The sequence below is a fragment of the Myotis brandtii genome, unplaced genomic scaffold (assembly GCF_000412655.1).
Source record: "Myotis brandtii unplaced genomic scaffold, ASM41265v1 scaffold4259, whole genome shotgun sequence".
Classification (NCBI taxonomy): domain Eukaryota; kingdom Metazoa; phylum Chordata; class Mammalia; order Chiroptera; family Vespertilionidae; genus Myotis; species Myotis brandtii.
The window spans coordinates 212,925-230,244 of NW_005366311.1; the positions used below are offsets into that span (position 1 = coordinate 212,925).

The following is a 17,320-nucleotide window of genomic DNA, read 5'->3' on the forward strand; positions in this document are numbered from 1 at the left end:
CAGTTAACTGCCCAAGGCAAAGTCAGTATTCAACAGCAAGACCAGTGTGGTTGAAGTTGCATGGGTGTTGGAGACTATTAGATGAGGTTAGAGAGCGAGCCAGGGTCCAGATTATATAGGGTTTTGCAGATCATAGATTTTGTTTTGCATGAGATAGGAAGTTCCTAGACGTTTCCACATGGTGGCAAGAATGGTTGCTTGCAGGCCCTGGTTCCAATAGAAAATTGCCTTTTTCCAGTCAGAGGATTCCTGGAAGTTAAGGTCTATCTTGGTTTTGCTTCAAAAGCCTCCAGGAGGCCCTAATCAGTTTGGCTCAGTGGATAGAGCATCGGCCTACAGACTGAAGGGTCCCAGGTTCGATTCTGATCAAGGGCATGTACCTTGGTTGCATGCACATCCCCAGTAGTGGGTGTGCAGGAGGCAGGTGATCGATGTTTCTCTCTATCCCTCTCTCTTCCTCTCTGTAAATCAATAAAATATATTTAAAAGGGGGAAAAAAGCCTCCAGGAGGTTGGAGGGAGCAGAGGCGACAGGGATAGACAAAATAAGATTGGCCGTAAGGTAACAGTTGAAACTGGGTGATGGGTCAATGAAGGTTCATTGTTTTTTGCAAAAAATTTTTTTAAAAGAGCTTTCCATTAATTGCGTCACATTGGCTAGAGAGGGTGGATTTCATGACATACTGACTGTTATCCTTGCATGTAAGATTAGCTGGTACTGGTCCCCTGAATTAGGGTAGTGGTACTGGAGAAGTTATTTTGGAGTTTAGAATGGGCAGGACTTGACCTGTTACATGTGAAGGCTGAAAGGGAAAGGACCTGAAGCTCTCTGGAGGATAGATGGCATTTCTATTCTATGAAGTGAAATATTGGCATTTTCTGAACATGTACATGTTTGGTTATGTGTTTGAAGTACATGTGAGCCAACCAAGCAAAACTGGTCTGGAGAAAAAAATTTCTGGGCAGACCCTTTGATGGTACTACAGGATTTAGCTTTAACAAACTCAAGCACTTAAGAATTAGCATATAATTATCACCAATGCAACAATGAACAGGGAGTCTCATGAGATTTTATTCAATCTTAAGGATACAGACAAAAAGCGAATTTTCGTTAAAAGTAATATAGCAATATAATTACTGGCTTGGATGTCTACTCAAGGTTGTTCAGAATGCCAAGAACTACCTGGATTATCAGCTATCCAGTTTTCTCCGTTCAGACTTTTGCCATGCCAAGATCCAGTGCTCCTAACTATAATGAAAATGAGGTGTATTTACTGAGAAAATATTTTATTCTTAAGATGGCCAGAGAATGTAGAACATCTTTTTGAAATAGAGGTTTCAGTCTATAAATGGGGTTACTTATTCCCCCAATAGGTTTACCTAAGTTAACTTTTAAGTCTTCAGGATTTCAGCTTTTAAAAAATGGTTTAACGCAATTTTCTTCTTTTTAAATGGTTATACTGACTGAAAATTCCCTGAAATGAACCAGCTCAATTATATTTTGAGAACTCTGTAGCATATATTCATTCTATACATTTTATGCAGAACTCCCAAAGCTGCACCAATACAATAAACATTCTAATACCGGTTCATGGAGATACTTACTGGTCCCTCCAGATCAGTCTGCAAAGGATTCAGATTTTTTTAACCACCGTCTCCTCTAGAGCTAAAGAAGGTACCAAAAGCAGCTGATTTTTTTTTGTTTCAGAGACAAACATCAATGATGAGATCATTGACCCACTGATCGGCTGCCTCCTGCACACCCTGCATTGGGGCTGACGCCTGCAACCCAGGCATGTGCCCTGACCTGGAATTGAGCCATAATTACCTGGCTTATAGATCTACACTCAACCACCAAGCTACATGACCCAGGCCTTAAAAGTTTTTTTAAATATTTTTATTGATTTCAGAGAGGAAGGATAGAAAAATCAATGAGAATCATTGATAGGCTGCCTCCTGCATGCCCCCTACTAGGGATCGAGCCCACAACCCAGCATGTGCCCTTGATCGGAATCAAACCTGGAACCCTTCAGTCCACATGCTGACACTCTAACTACTGAGCCAAACTGACCCTGACCAGGGCTTAAGTTTTTTATTTTTAAATATATTTTATTCATTTTTTACAGAGAGGAAGGGAGAGGGATAGTTAGAAACATCTATGAGAGAGAAACATTAATCAGCTGTCTCCTGCACACCCCCTACTGGGATGTGCCTGCAACCAAGGTACATGCCCTTGACCGGACAGGTACATGCCATTGACCGGACTCGAACCTGGGACCCTTGAGTCCGCAGGCAGACGCTCTATCCACTGGTTAGGGCAGGGCTTAAGTTTTTTTTTTTTTTAATTGATTTTTATAGGGAGAGAAACATTGTGAGCAAAACATCAACCTGCTGCCTCCTGAACGCCCCCTAAGGAGACCAAGCCTACAATACTGGCACATGCTGATTGGGAATTGAACCTGCAACCTCGTGGTGCCTGGATGATGCCTAACGGAGCCACATGGGCCAGGTCAACTAGGGTTCTTAGTAAGTTACTAAGGTGACAGTGATGGATCCTTTTTAAAATTCATTGTAAGTGCACTGGAAAATCTAGATGATTGGACTTGATATGACTCCCAATTACCCAGTAAAATGGGAAGAGGGGTGGAGGAGAAAGGGAGTTTGGAATCCTTTCTGATCCAACCAAGTTTCACACACTTATGCATAGGGTTGTGTTCAGGTACAAATTCACTGCAATTCAAGTTTTTTAGACAGAAGCCAATTATAAGCTACTTTGAAGTCAAAAGTACTGATTATATCTTCTAGAGACCACTTAAAGCCTACTGAACAACTTAAACCTTTAGGACTCAGTAGGATGAATAGGTTAACTTACATATACTAGGGAAATACCTTGTATGAAAAATCATAGCAAGGCACTTAGCATAATTCTCACAGAAATGATTAACTTATTTTACATGGCACCTGTAAACAGCACCCGAGGGAAATTTTTATAAAGGCAATTTAGTAGTCTAAGCAATAATGTACACTTAAACTGATACTCATGTTACATTTGAAGCCCAGTAGTTGTGCCAGTTCCTGCAAGCAACCTGTGTGACAGTAGACGCATCAGTTAAATCAGTTAATATTTTAATACCATTTACCAGTGTTTTGCCCGACAACTTAAAATCACTCTAGAATTTTAATTGATTTTTACAGATTAGAAGGAACCCAAATAGCTCTCCCATACATTTACAATCAAGAAAGAATATCTTAAGACCACCAAAGTCAATGGGAAATGACTTGTCTAATGCCTGTGGTGAGCTACTGTTAAAAAAAATGGTGACTGGCAGAAAACAAATTTTCTCTATTTCCTAATAACCCTTGAAGAAAAAAATACTGCTTCAGGATATAGATCTGCATGAAGATATGTCTGGCAATGTAAATGTCTATCTCTAGGTCCTCTCCTACTTTAAAATAAGACATATTAGGTCCACATTCTCAGTGGGGGCGGTATCACCCCCAAATGGGACAAAAAACCTCCCGTATTCTTTTAATGTATAAAGCAGGTACAATACACATACAAGCTTATCTGTAATAAAATTTATTGGGGTGCTGTAAGAAAACTCTAAAAAGGCTTCCTGGAGGAGTGATGAGCTTTGAGAAACACTGAATTAGAAGTCAGTATCTCAGTCACATGCATTTCCTCTTACCACCATCATTATGCGGTGACAAAATATCCTTGGTGTTTTTGGTATTTGGAATATTCATAAGAACAGCATAGTATCTCTAGGACAATACTCCAGAATAATTCAGATTAAGAAACTTATGATCAGCTCTAAAACATTTAATTATGGCATCTAAGAGACTTACCCTCTGAAACGGAAACCAAGTTAGAGAAATCAACATTTATCCACTCATACAAGTACAGTTTTAACATCTATATTAAGAATTACATATTTGAGGCCATAGGTTGGCACTGGCAACTGAGTTCCAAAATTACCACTTAGAATTCTAAAAGAAAGTCTGCAGTCCTTTCAGAAAGCATTCCCTTTTTTTTATACTGTCACAGGTGATACCCAGTTACTATAATATTTTAAGTAAACACTACTTTGTCATTATGAAGAAAAAAACTGTGATCAGACAAAGATCATAATGTAGTTCTGGAAGACTACACATTCACTATACACAGTATATAATAAAACAGGGTACACTTTGAATGGCAGTAACATGCAATAATTTGGTTGTTGAAATGTTATGTAGTTTCTGCTACATCAGAATTCTTTATAGGTGTTTATAGTTTGGGAGCTGTAAGGGTGCAAGAGCAATTATTTAATGCATACATAGTAGAAATGCCTGAATGTATAACATACAGTTAACATTGGACATTAGCATGGAATTTACAAAAAAAATAAAGATTGACCTATATAACCTAATAAGGATGGACTTTATTTTTTTTTTAAAGTCTTTTAAGGACTACAAATTACAAAGCAAAAGCAAATCACTACGTAGAAACCTAGTGAATACATTTTGTCTGTGCATGAAAATTTTATCAAAGTTATTCATTTACAATTTCACCCCATTCACAATGGTATCAATAATAATGCTCTTCTTAAGGTAACTATACACCTTCATTTCAAATTATACTACGTATTATTCCCTCCAGATGAATTGTTAAACACCAAATTCTTGGCTCATAAAAATGGCACCTTTGAAAGGGGCAATTTCCACTCAGTCTCTGGTGGCATTATTCCAAGCTAATTTCTTTCAATAATCAAAACTTCCAAAATCTTCACTTTTAAGGTGAAGTCTTTCCAACCAAAAAGTGTGGTCACATTTTGTTTTCTGCTGACTACATATGTAGATGGGTGGCAGCAAGAAAAGATGGAAATTAAAATAACTGAATTGTATAGAAAAGATTTTTGGCTCATGGCAATTAAAAAATTTAAAAAGGCAACTAGGGTATGCTAATAGCCAAATGCTTGAATCATTAATTAGTGAATATTTGTTAGGAGAATGAGGCTGGTCCTATCATTACACTCCATTCTTTACATCAAATACTCTAAGCCAATAGGAAACGAGTTATATTTAGAGTCCCAATTAGAACATGCTGGCACTTAACATTTTCAACAATTTACTGGGTTTAGTACAGTCGTTTCATTACTCACACTATTTCATGAGTCCTTTCCTAACATTCTAAGTGTTAAATTCATTATGTGACAAGACTTTTCTAAGGTACAGTTGTAAATGGTATGACAAGAATACCCCATGTGTTCTGCTTGGAAAGACAGATACTGAATTTAGAAGTTTCTCAATAGGAAAAAGCTCAACTTTCTTCTTCCCACCACCTCTGCCACAATACAGTTTCCCAAAGACCTCACTTTCAAGCTTTTCTCCATGGCTTCACTAAGGAATGAAAATCAGAGCAAACAACTGAGCTCAAACACATCTGGAGCTAAAATTCAAGAAAATATTAACATGTGAGCAATGGTCCAAATAATCAAGATTCATGTTAATGAATTCAATTACTGCATATGAGATTTTTACAGAGGAGGAGGGCTTTGGGCATACCGAATTATCACACAAATCATTGCTTTTTGAGACTTTGGATACTTTTACAGTTTAATTTGCAAACAGAATTTTTATAACAAATTATTTTTAACCAAATCATATCTTGAAAACTGTTTATATAGAAAACCCAGGAAAAAAGTGAACTGTTCATTGTGGAAGGCCTTAAATTACATTATTACAGTAGAAAATACAGGAGGTAGAAGATAACTGAAAAGACTAATGCAACATTAGATCCAAATCTACAGCTCCTGTAGCTACTTAAAACATGGTTTTAGAAACTAAACCCAACATTTCCAGTAACCATAGAAACAGTTAAAATAAAATTTGCCATGAAAGCCCTTATATCATGCTTGATATAGGGAGATAGGAAGATGTAAGAACCAGGACACATGAGACATGACATTTTATCTACAACTCCTGTTTGCTTTACTGAGGGTGTAGTTTCAAAATTCAGTCACCTTCTTCAGCTTCAGACTCAGATTCTAGAAAAGAGGGAAAATGGAGCAAAGCATTATATATCAGAAAGCAAAAGTTCCCTTTTATAACTGTGAAGGCTTTATTAATGTCCTACTTATGAAGGATATTAAAGAGTATTCATTTATAAATCTCAAAATTCGTATTAGACATTCTCAAAATTTTCAAATTTCCTCCTAAGAAAGTAGCACTAGGGTCATCAGAATATTTTAATAAAGTCTAATTTTCCTCAGCTGCCTTAGAGTTAATAAATCAACAAAAATCTGTACTCTAGGTACAAAATGGTATCTGAAAGAAAGAGGCAGCATGTGGAGATGTTCTATAGCCACACTTAACCAGTTCTTAGGCTTCTGCCACAAAAGACTTACCTTCTTCAGCATTTTTGAGCCACTCCACAAACTTTTTCATTTGTTCAAGGAAGACACTTTTCCCCTTTGCAACATGTGCATCTTTGTACCACTTCAGAATGGGTTCCTCACTCAGGACTTCAGCTGTAAAGAAGAGAGCGAGCATTATATTCGGGAAGTTTTCAAACATGTCTCTAACGCAGCATTAGAACCTACCTAAGGTGCAAAAAAGATCCTATTGAAAGGAAAAAAAAAACAAACCTGTATTCAAAACATTCTTAATTGGTATCTTCATCAAGTAATTTTTAAAGAAAAACATAAAAGACCCAACTACCCAGCCAGGGCCACCTTCTTTATTAAAAAAAAAAAAAAAAAAGTTTTTTGAGAAATTTTAAATTACCTTTGTAAAAAAGCACCACTATTTTCTGGAAGGCTTTCATGAAATGAATGTTATCATAGCAATACTCCTGAATCTTCAGTAACAGAGTCAGCTCAGACTGACCTTGAGTAGTAAAGGCAGCAAGGAGAGGGCTGTATTGCTTTTGAAGGGAAGGGAGAAAAGATTTAGTTATTCATTCTGCTAACTATCCATTATAAAATTCCTAAAATACAGAACATAACTATCTTTTACAATCACTGTGAATTATATTCTATTTAGCGGAAATTAAAGAAAATTTCCAAAATTCCATAAAAACCAAACACCAAATTGCAGGCATAAACTACTTTTAAATACTCGTTTTTAACCTGTGAACCAAACAAAACCCAAGCTAGGCTTTAAAAAAAGTTACATCAATAATATCTGTCTATTTACTGGTTGAATTATCCCCATGAACTAGATGTGATAAACACTCTTAGAAAAATACAGTAACAGTTCACTTTTCCAAATTTAAAAGCAGAATGTTTTGTCAAGGCACAGATCTAATACCTTCAAGTGCTTGATGGCTTGCTCTGCTACAAGCTCCTCTTTTTTGTTCCATTCCACGGTGCTCATTACACTGGACCAGATTAATCCAATGACAACCGGTTCTGGGATGTTGTTTTTTTTCATCTCCTCCTTGACATACAAAATTATCTGCAAAAGAATCCAAATTTAGTTAATATAAATGATATGTATGTACATACTCCATACATACTCCAAGTGTTATAATTTCTGGGCCCAAGAAGGCACTAAATATAAAAAAGACAGGCAAAGCCCCAGCATAATATTCTATAACTATTAACTAAAGCCCACTCTAGTGAAATACTTTAGCCAGATAAAGACAGTTTAAACAAAAAATATCTTACATCCTTAAATGGATCACCACGGGACATCTGTTCTTGAAGCTCTTTCTGGAGTTCTTTACGAGCTCCTATGGTTTGCTGATTCCGAACATATTCTGAAAGCTCTTTTAAGCCTGCCTCAGTGAAATACTTAGTGAAGTGTTCAACGCTTTGTTTATTGGCAGGAAAAAGTTCCTGAAAGGAGAAGTTAATCTAGTTAGATTATCTTTAAATCAGGTTAAGAACAACTCTTAACAGATTACAAATGACAAGTTCCTTATTACACTTTCCTGGCAAGAATGGCAAAAGAGAATGAAAGAAGATACCCCAGCTGGTGTGGTTCAGTGGTTGAGCATCAACCTACGAACCAGGAGATCATGGTTTGATTCCTGATCAGGGCACATGTCCTGGTTGCGAACCTGATCCCCAGTAGGAGGCATGCAGAAGGCACCCGATCAATAATTCTCATCATAGATGCTTCTCTCCCTCTCTCTCGCTCTCCTTTCCTCTTAAAATCAATAAAGAAGCTACAAACCATCAGTCTGTTATCCATGCTGACTCTCCGAAGACTTGAAGCTACTGCATTGATGTCTTTTTCATTTATCCATGATTTAAAGAGCTTTACAGCAAAAGCTGCTGAAACCCCTGTAGAAAAGAGCACACTTAGCAGAACCGCCTTTCTGGATTCAACCTCCCCATTTCCTCCCTCCATAGTTAAGCCACACAGGACTACTCCCTTTATTCCCACTTACTCCTGAACTTCCCTCTGCTACTGCTTACCATTTAACTCCAATTTCTCTAGTCTACCATTTGCTGATTATATATTCTTACTCAAGTGAAACTGTTTTCTAATGTGTAAAATGAGGGTAAACAGTTCTTACAATTGACAGGGTTGTTGTGAAAATTAAAATAAGGCATGTTAAACACAGAGTACTCTGGCCAATGTGGCTCAGTTGGTTGTAGCATCATCCATACACGAAAAGGTTGTGGGTTTGATTCCCCATCAGGGCACATATGAAAGGCAAACGACAAATGTTTCTTTCTCTCCCCCTCTCCCTAAAATCGATAGAAAAATATCCTTGGGTGAAGATTAAATAATAAAAAAATAAAAAATAGTATTTGTAAAGAAAAGTTATCTTTGTCACTATAAAAAATAATTTACCTATGGAGATCAATACAGGGACTTATTTTCCTTTTCAGCTTGACATTTCCCCCAATAGCATTTTCACTATTAAAGATGATCCCAAGTCTCCCAATTGGAATTAATCTCCTTATGGGTTACCATGGAATTAAAATTCTTGCATCTGGACCCTGGCTTATTTGCTGTATACCTAAATTAAACCATTAACCCTGGATGCCAAAAGTATATAATAAATGTCTAATGAATCTGAATCAACTTATTAAATTTAAGGACAGTTAAAAAGACAATTACACAAGTCAAATCTAAATAAACTCTAAGTTTTATATCAGTCCATCTTTCATGCTCTTATCTACCCTACCCTCAGCCAACTAAAAACTAACCTTTACTAAAGGTTAATTACCTTCTTTAACCAAATTCTCATTATAAAGGCTATTAAGAATGGATGCATTAAGTGTTCCATTAGCCAGAAGAACACCAGTCAACATAGCCAGCTTGTTCCTCTCCGACTCCGAAAAACCCTTTAAGAACAGCAGCAGCTGTAAAAATAAATAGTTATAGGTTAAAAGAGCAACTATTTAAAGAGAAGCAGTAAAGCATACTATACTGGTTACAAGTATGGGCTCTGGAGTACCGTCCACATCAGTTATAATACACACCAGAGGCCCGGTGCACCAGAGTGTGTGTGTGTCCCTCAGCTTGGCCTGTGCCTTCTCGCAGTCCAGGACCCCTGGGGGATGTCCGCAAGCCAGCAGTCACACATCTCTCTTGCAGCCCGGGACCCCTTGCTACTTACCGCCCGCCACCACTGCTACACTCGCCAGCCCAGCTTCTGGCTGAGCAGTGTTCCCTCTGTGCAAGCGCACTGACCACCAGAGGGCAGCTCCCGCATTGAGCACCTGCCCCTGGTGGTCAGTGTGTGTCATAGCTACTGATTGTTCCACCGTTCAGTCGATTTGCATATAATGCTTTTATTATATAGGATTTGCTGAGTGATTGTAGGCAAGTTAACTTTTGTTGCCTCAGTTTCTTCATATGTAAAATGTGGATTAAACTTGTTCATAGGGTTTTTGCAAATATTAAATGAGTTTAATTAGAATAGTGTCAGATAGTTGGTAAATGTTACCAAAAACATTATTACCATATATTCTGTGCACCTATACATATTGTATAGCCAAGACTCAAATAGCAAGTAAGCTAAATTTCCCTTTTTCAATGTATTTAGTTCTAATCCTCTATTGTCTATCTTTTGAACAAACTCCACTTTGATTTTTAGTCTTCTGCCACTTATTTGGACACAGAGCTAAGGAACAGTGTATAGCAAATTAAACTAAATGGTTTACCCCCAAACTACATTTCAGAAACAATCTACCTAAATATCTAAAATTATCTCAAATCTAAACAGTAAGGAGTTTCCAAAAAAAATGAAATACAAAAATAAATAAATAAATAAATACAGAACTAGCATATGATCCAATAATCCCACTTCTGGTATTTATCTTAAGAAACCCAAAACACTAATTCAAAAAGATATATGCATTCCTATGTTCACTGCAGCATTATTTATTTACAGTAGCCAACCCAAATGCCCATCAACAGACAAGTGGATAAAAAAAGCTGTGGATAGAGCATCGGCCCATGGTCAGGTTCGATTCTGGTCAAGGGCATGTACCTCAGTACAGGCTCCATCCCTGGCCCCAGTCAGGACGCATATGGGAGGCAACCAATCGATGTGTCTTTCTCACATCGATATTCCTCTCTCTCTCTCTCCCTCCTACCTTCCACTCTCCCTCTAAAAAAAAAAAAATGAATGGAAAAATGTCCTCGAGTGAGGATTAACAACAAAAGCCTGGTACATATATACTTGACCATGAAAAAGAACAAAACCTTAATATAGATGGATCTAGGATATTATGCTAAATGAAATAAGTCAGACAGAGAAAGGCAAATGGCATATGATTTCACTTATATGGGGAAATCTAAAAAAAAAATAAAAATAAAAATGAACAAACAGAACAGAAATAAATTCAAAGAGAACAAACTGATAGTCACCAGATGGAATGGGGACTGGTGAAAAGGGGGAAGTAATTAACAAGTACAAATGACAGTTACATTTAAAATGATCTGAAACCTGTGGCTGAATTAGGACTTAACACTCCCCTTTTTTACCTCAACCTTCTCTTTCCCACAAAACATATTGCTCTTCATACCTTTTTCACTTCATCTTCAAAACCTTTCTCCAGGTATTTGTAGCGCCTGATTAACTTGTTAAAAACCTATTAAGAATAGTAAAGAAATAAATTAAGTTCAATGATAAATTCATATATACAGATGCCAGGTTCCCAAAAAGATCTAGGTCAGGGCACCTGAGATCTCAGTGATAGTATCTCTAGAACAGCAAAGAAGTGAGCCGTCCACTAGGTATGTTTATAAGCTGTTTAAACCTGCTTGGGAAGAGTCTGTCAACTCCCAAACACTGCAATGTTCCAATGCACTGCTGTTAACACTTTAACAGCAACCCACAATAAATCATTATTGCCAAATATTAAAGCAAAGACTAACTGTTGCTCATATATGTCATTTACCTATTTGTAGGATATACTAAATAGTTCTACTTTCCTAATGACACAGATAACAAAATCGGTTAGATACACTTGAATTCTTGGCTTATAGTAATGCAAGCATAACTATGTATGAAACATTCAAATGAGATTTTGATTGTTAAGCTAATCTGCCTGTAACTCATTCACTTTTTAAAAACTCATACACAGAATAACGCAATGATAGAAATCACGACAGGGAACTGATTTCCCTTTTCATTTTCACATTTTTTCTTAAAAAATGGATTAATTTCAGAAGGACAAACAGGAAAAGAAGGGCTAATTCAATCTTTTCCTACTTTGTTTGCCTCAACACATTTTGAAGTTTCTAATTCATCATATTTCACAAGAACATTCACTTTAAACCTTCAATTCAAATACCTTCAATCTACTGCAACCTCTTAAAAGTAGATGGTTCCTTAAACATTAGTCATATAGATATTGGTAGGTAACCACAATTATTATGTAAAGTTTTATTTACCTGAGCAAATGCTTGCATGGTCTCTAGGTCTTCTTGTGCTGCAAACACACAGACATCTGTACGCATCATGTCATCTGCCAGTGTACCACCTGGGGCTAAGGAACAAAAAATTTGCAGTGACCTTCATTTAAAATGAGTACCATTTCAATTTTACTTTTTGTGAGGATTCTCATCTCTATATATAAAAGGCTAAGTGACCAGCCATCCGTCCGTCCTACCAGCCGGTACATATGACGCGCACTGGCAATTTAAGAATAAATGTCGACTTGAGCATGAGCATGCACGATACGTATAAAGCTCTCAGAATGGATATTATTAAAATCCCCCATAAAATGATTTGTAACAATCTATTATTGAAGCTACCTTTAGAAATAGTATATCTATAGATTATATCTAAACATGCGATTCTTTGTCCTAAAAATGAGCACGTTCATAAATTAAATGAAGAAATTTTGGATATACTCGATGGAGATTTTCACACCTATTTGAGTGATGATTCCATTGATTCAGTGGATGATGCTGAAAACGAAAATTTTCCCATCGAATTTCTTTAATAGTACTCCTTCAGGAATGCCATGTCATAAAAATAAAATCGCAAGTAGGTGCAATCATCATGCTACTGAGAAATCTTAATAGCAAATGGGGTCTTTGTAATGGTACTAGATTTATTATCAAAAGATTGAGACCTAACATAATTGAAGCTGAAATATTAACAGGATCTGGGGAAGGAGAGGTTGTTCTGATTCCAAGAATTGATTTGTCCCCATCTGACACTGGCCTCCCATTTAAATTAATTTGAAGACAGTTTCCCACGATGCCACAATGACTATTAATAAATCACAAGGACAAACTCTAGACAGAGTAGGAATATTCCTACCTGAACCCGTTTGGGACATGGTCAGTTATGTTGCTTTCTCTTGAGTTTGAAGAGCATGTGACATTAAAGTTAAAGTTGTAAATCCTTCATTATAAAGGAAATTAGTCAAGCATTCTGGAAGTGTTCTTACTCTTATGTGGTATACAGGGAGATATTAGAGTAAGTTTAATCAATTTATCAGTCATTGTTTTTATCAATGTTTTTATATCATGTTTTTATATGTCTCTGTTGTTATTTTATTAATCAATTTATATATTATTTTCATATATATTCTACTAATTTTCTTTCATCTCTGACACTTCTATTATAGAGAAAGGGCGAATAGCAATATTAAAATATTTCTTCTAGCCCTGACCGGTTTGGCTCAGTGGATAGAGCTTCGGCCTGCAGACTCAAGGGTCCCGGGTTCAATTCCAGTCAAGGGCACCCTTCCTCTTGTAAAAAATCAATAAAATATATTTTTTAAAGAAATATTTCTTCTAATTAATTTCCTTTCAGTGTGCATAAATCTGTGCACCGGGCCACTAGTTATAAAATAAAATGATAAAAGTTCTAACATGATTTAAAAGCAAGTCAATTTCTCAGCAGGAACATGGCTAAGTTGGTTCAATATGTGTGAATAAAGTGAAGCAGTTTACAGAAATAGCCCACTTTAGGAACTCAATGAAACCCGCTGCATTAATCAATAGAGCCAAATCTGTCACTCTAAGTGGAGATGTTCAAAGGTGGTTTAGATATGCAATTTTACATAAATTCACAAGTTAGAAACTTTATTTTTTAGATACATTTGTAAGTATTTATGGATAAAATGATGTCTGTATACTTAAAAATATGGGGGAGGAGGGATGAAATTGGCATAAACAGAGTAAGGCTGTTAATAATTACTGAATTAGAAGTTCATACTATTCTCTCTGGGATATGTTTGAAAATTTTCTTGGTACATGTTTTAAAAATAATTCTATAAACAGGCTTCTTGATAGCAATATTATGAATGGTAAATAGATGTATTTCATATTTCTTACTACAAGCTGGTAATACAATGAAAGAAATATTCATTTGACTAAGCACGAGAATATATTAATGTTAAGTTTCTGTTCCACCACTGAGCAATTGTTTGACTGCATGTAAGTCACTGAAGCCTTTCTAAGCATCCATTCTGCATGTATACAAATGGAGTTCTGATTCTGTCAGCTTGGCCCTGAGGGTCAATACAATTATTACCATGAAAACATTTTGAAATACATTAAAGAGCTATGAAATGAAATTACCATCATCATTTGAAGATATGTAATTCAGTAGCACAATCTGTTAAGGTACCCTGAGCTGTTGAGGGTGGATGTAGAAGTTAAAGCAGCACTGTGCAACAAAAATATGTGGGCCACGTAATGTAATTTCACATCTTCTACTAGCTATATTAAAAAGCGTGAAATTAATTTTAATACACTTTAACCCAGCATGTCAAAATAGTTTTGAACATCCCAGTATTCAAATTATTGTTGAAATCTAAGCCTTTAAAATCCAATGTCTATTTTACACTTTTAGCACATCTCACTTTGGACAAGCCACATATACTTTGTAGCTAATAGACTGAAGCATACAGGACTAGAGGCTTTTAAATATAGAAGTATTTCATAAGCTAGAACAAGAGGGAAGGGTTTTCCAACCTGTTCAAGCACATATGGGGGAGGGAGGAGAGAATCACTCATTGGGAGGTCTTGTAGGGGGTTTGGATTATCAGAAAAGTTATCCCCAAATGTTATAATTCTGTAACACACTTTAAATATAAAGCTAGATAGAGCAAGGCAATCTGCTAACTTGCTATGGTCTGGGAGTTAAAAGTGGAAAAATCCTAAGGGGGTTAAAAAAACCAAAGCCAACCCAATTTCATGGGCTTGTCAAACGGTTTATATTCTGGATTCTAACAGACTTCTCCATACAGCACACTTCCCACAAAACCCAGACTCTTACCCAGCATTCCCCCGGCCACCAGAATGTCGAAGAGTGTTTCTGCATATCGGCGGTAATCAAGTTTTGCTCCAGAAGCATCAAGAAACTTTGCTACTGCTTCCAAATCAGTACCAGTTTCACTTAAGCCTTGAATAATACAGTCTTGAAACTGAGTAGGGTCAAACCTCTCTTTTTCATCTAAGGAGAAAGAAAACCCCATTTAGCTTTAAAAGGCTTATCAAAATGCCATGAAATCACCACCTTAGGAAGTTATAACCACTGAATAAGTTAATCACATTCATCACTATGTCATTTACTTCAACAGCTGGAAAAAAACTAACGTAAGCTGGATTACCCAAGACCTGGAACGCTAGCAAATAAACAGACCGAACACACATCCTGTGCAAATTTCCCCTCTGCTAGTCCAAGGCAGGTGCCTAGGCACAGAACTGTGTAGCTTTTCTTCCACTATTTTTCACATGAGTCGCAGAAAGTAAGCTAAATAAGGTAGTGTGTTTCTACTGCCAGGGAACAACTTCTATCTGAGATGTTCTTCCATTGCCCCTGGGCCTTTCTGAAACTTAGGGCATCCTATATAAATTTCCTGAGTGAAGTTTTGTCCAAACATTGGAGCTGTTAATTCTTTTCTTTAAATGCCCATAATACTTTGTATGCTTTTTAAAAAACTCACTCCTTTGGTACTTAAGATCCAATGTATGACAGAAACTACACTAGCTCCCTTGCTTCATCCTTACAACAACCTTGTGAGGAAGATCTTTTTTGTTCCAACTATTCAGAAGGACAACTGAAGCCCAGAGAAATTAAAGACCAGTAGCTAAGAGCAAGGACTCTTGAGTCAAACTGCCTGATACAAATCCTGACCATCATTTAACTGTCTGAGCAACTAGTCTCATTCTTTATGTGTAAATTTTCCTATTGTAAAAAGTAATTAAGAGTAGTGCCTATCTCAAAAAGTTGTTGTGAATATTAAATATTAAGATAGAAAGCACCCAGAACAGTGCCCTGGGTACATACCTAGCTTTCATTGAATTGTTATCACACACTCCATGATAGGGTTTGATTTCTCTGTCTAGGTTAGAAGCTACCTTGACTTTCACACAGCATGAGGGTGACCAACTCCTTGTTTGCCCAAGACCCAATCATTAAGAATTAGGAGAGCACCAGGGCTCTCAATCTGGAAGCGGGAAGTGACATCTCTTCCTGTTACCAATGAAATTATTTATATAAAGGTGAATGCCAGTAATCCACATACTCTTCCCTATTATTGCTAAATTGCTCTGGTTTCCAACTTCTGTTCCTCCTCTTGAGAAAATCTACTGACTTAAATGTAAATGAATCGGCAAAGACTAGAATCAAATCACTCTTTGATCTCCCCAATACAAGGGGGACAAACTATAACTACAGATTTACAAAACATTCAGAATCTGTATCTCAAAGTGTCTCTATTTAGAGTAGAAAAACAATTATTAACCAGTAGCTGACCCAGTTCTCCCTTTTCTCAAAATGTACTATAAAATAAGGTTGACATGTGCTTTTGAGCAATAATGAAAAGTTTGGGGGGGAAATACTAAGCCCAGTATAAAATATACCTGAGATCACATCTCATTTAACTTTGCATCAGCAGTATATAACAATGCTTTGCTACAAAATTCAATATTCATCTAAGTGCCCACTAATATAAAGAAGTAGTTTGTATAATTTTAGTACTTTTCTTAGTAAGTCTGAGAAATATTTAATTTCAAAAAAAATTTACAATGTTAAAAAAAATTACAATGTTAATAACTGTTCCATAATTAACTTCCATGGGCCAAGTCTGATTTTGCTCTCACCAATCTTCACAACCTTTGGGTGAAATTAGTGATCACAGCAGGAGTTCTCTTTTTATAAATGAACCTTTTCCCTCAAATAAAAATGTGCTTAAATGAAATTTACCATTAAAAATGCAGCCCATACTTTTCTAAAAAATAAAAATAAAAAAATAAACTACTTAGAAACATTAAGGGTATCTGAAATAGTCAACTAGAAATTCACGTTCCTTTCTGTATTTTCTCTTATGGTTTTATTACTAAGCCAACTGTCACCCAGAGGAACCAAAGTAAAGAAGTTATTCTGGAGGCCTGAAGAAAGATACTTCTAAAACACACATTATTTACCTCTTTTTCTGGTTTTAAAACGCTGGCCTGATAGCGTTGGCTTTTGCTGCTTTTGATTATTCATAAAAGACACCCTAGGAGAAGAAAAATAAAGCCGTAAAAATCAGTGCCATAACATCCATTTTGAAAACAAAGCACTAAACCGAGGTCTAGTCTCAAGTAAAACAAATGGAGCCCTCACTTTCGGTCTTGACAACATACCTGGTCAATAATTACCTTCGCTTTAAGTAACTAAAACCTCAAAACGTGCCCTTCTCCCCGCAAGAAGCCCTTGAAGGCTGGAGAGAGCACTTCCAGGAGACGACAGCGCGGTGACTGGTGGCAAGTCACCCCCAGACACAACGCTTTGGTGTCGTCCTCGCTCCTCTAAACCCGCCGACACCTCCCGCTACTAACTAACAGGTGCCCAACTGGCCAGTCAACGCGCAGGACCCGGACAAGGGGCGACTCCCCGCGGGGGGCCTGCCCTCCAGCCG

General features: G+C 36.8%; 1 protein-coding gene across 3 annotated transcripts in view; it reads right to left on the reverse strand.

The window, feature by feature from the left end:
- Positions 1-3,806: 3,806 nt before the first annotated feature.
- The window catches only part of BZW1 (basic leucine zipper and W2 domains 1), a 14,240-nt gene continuing 726 nt past the window's right edge, over positions 3,807-17,320 (reverse strand). The window contains exons 1-12 of one of the 3 annotated variants that reach the window (XM_005874134.2): positions 17,046-17,239; positions 16,845-16,918; positions 14,692-14,868; positions 11,847-11,941; positions 10,976-11,041; positions 9,169-9,304; positions 8,163-8,272; positions 7,652-7,822; positions 7,293-7,439; positions 6,768-6,906; positions 6,389-6,511; positions 3,807-6,028 (exon numbers count right to left, since the gene is read on the reverse strand). In XM_005874134.2, the coding sequence (XP_005874196.1) occupies positions 5,997-6,028; positions 6,389-6,511; positions 6,768-6,906; positions 7,293-7,439; positions 7,652-7,822; positions 8,163-8,272; positions 9,169-9,304; positions 10,976-11,041; positions 11,847-11,941; positions 14,692-14,868; positions 16,845-16,908 (1,260 nt within the window). In that variant the 5' untranslated portion in view covers positions 16,909-16,918; positions 17,046-17,239 and the 3' untranslated portion in view covers positions 3,807-5,996. Of the gene's footprint in view, positions 6,029-6,388; positions 6,512-6,767; positions 6,907-7,292; positions 7,440-7,651; positions 7,823-8,162; positions 8,273-9,168; positions 9,305-10,975; positions 11,042-11,846; positions 11,942-14,691; positions 14,869-16,844; positions 16,919-17,045; positions 17,240-17,320 lie in introns of those variants that run through there. The other 2 variants (XM_005874135.2, XM_014546024.1) reach the window with 2 other exon arrangements.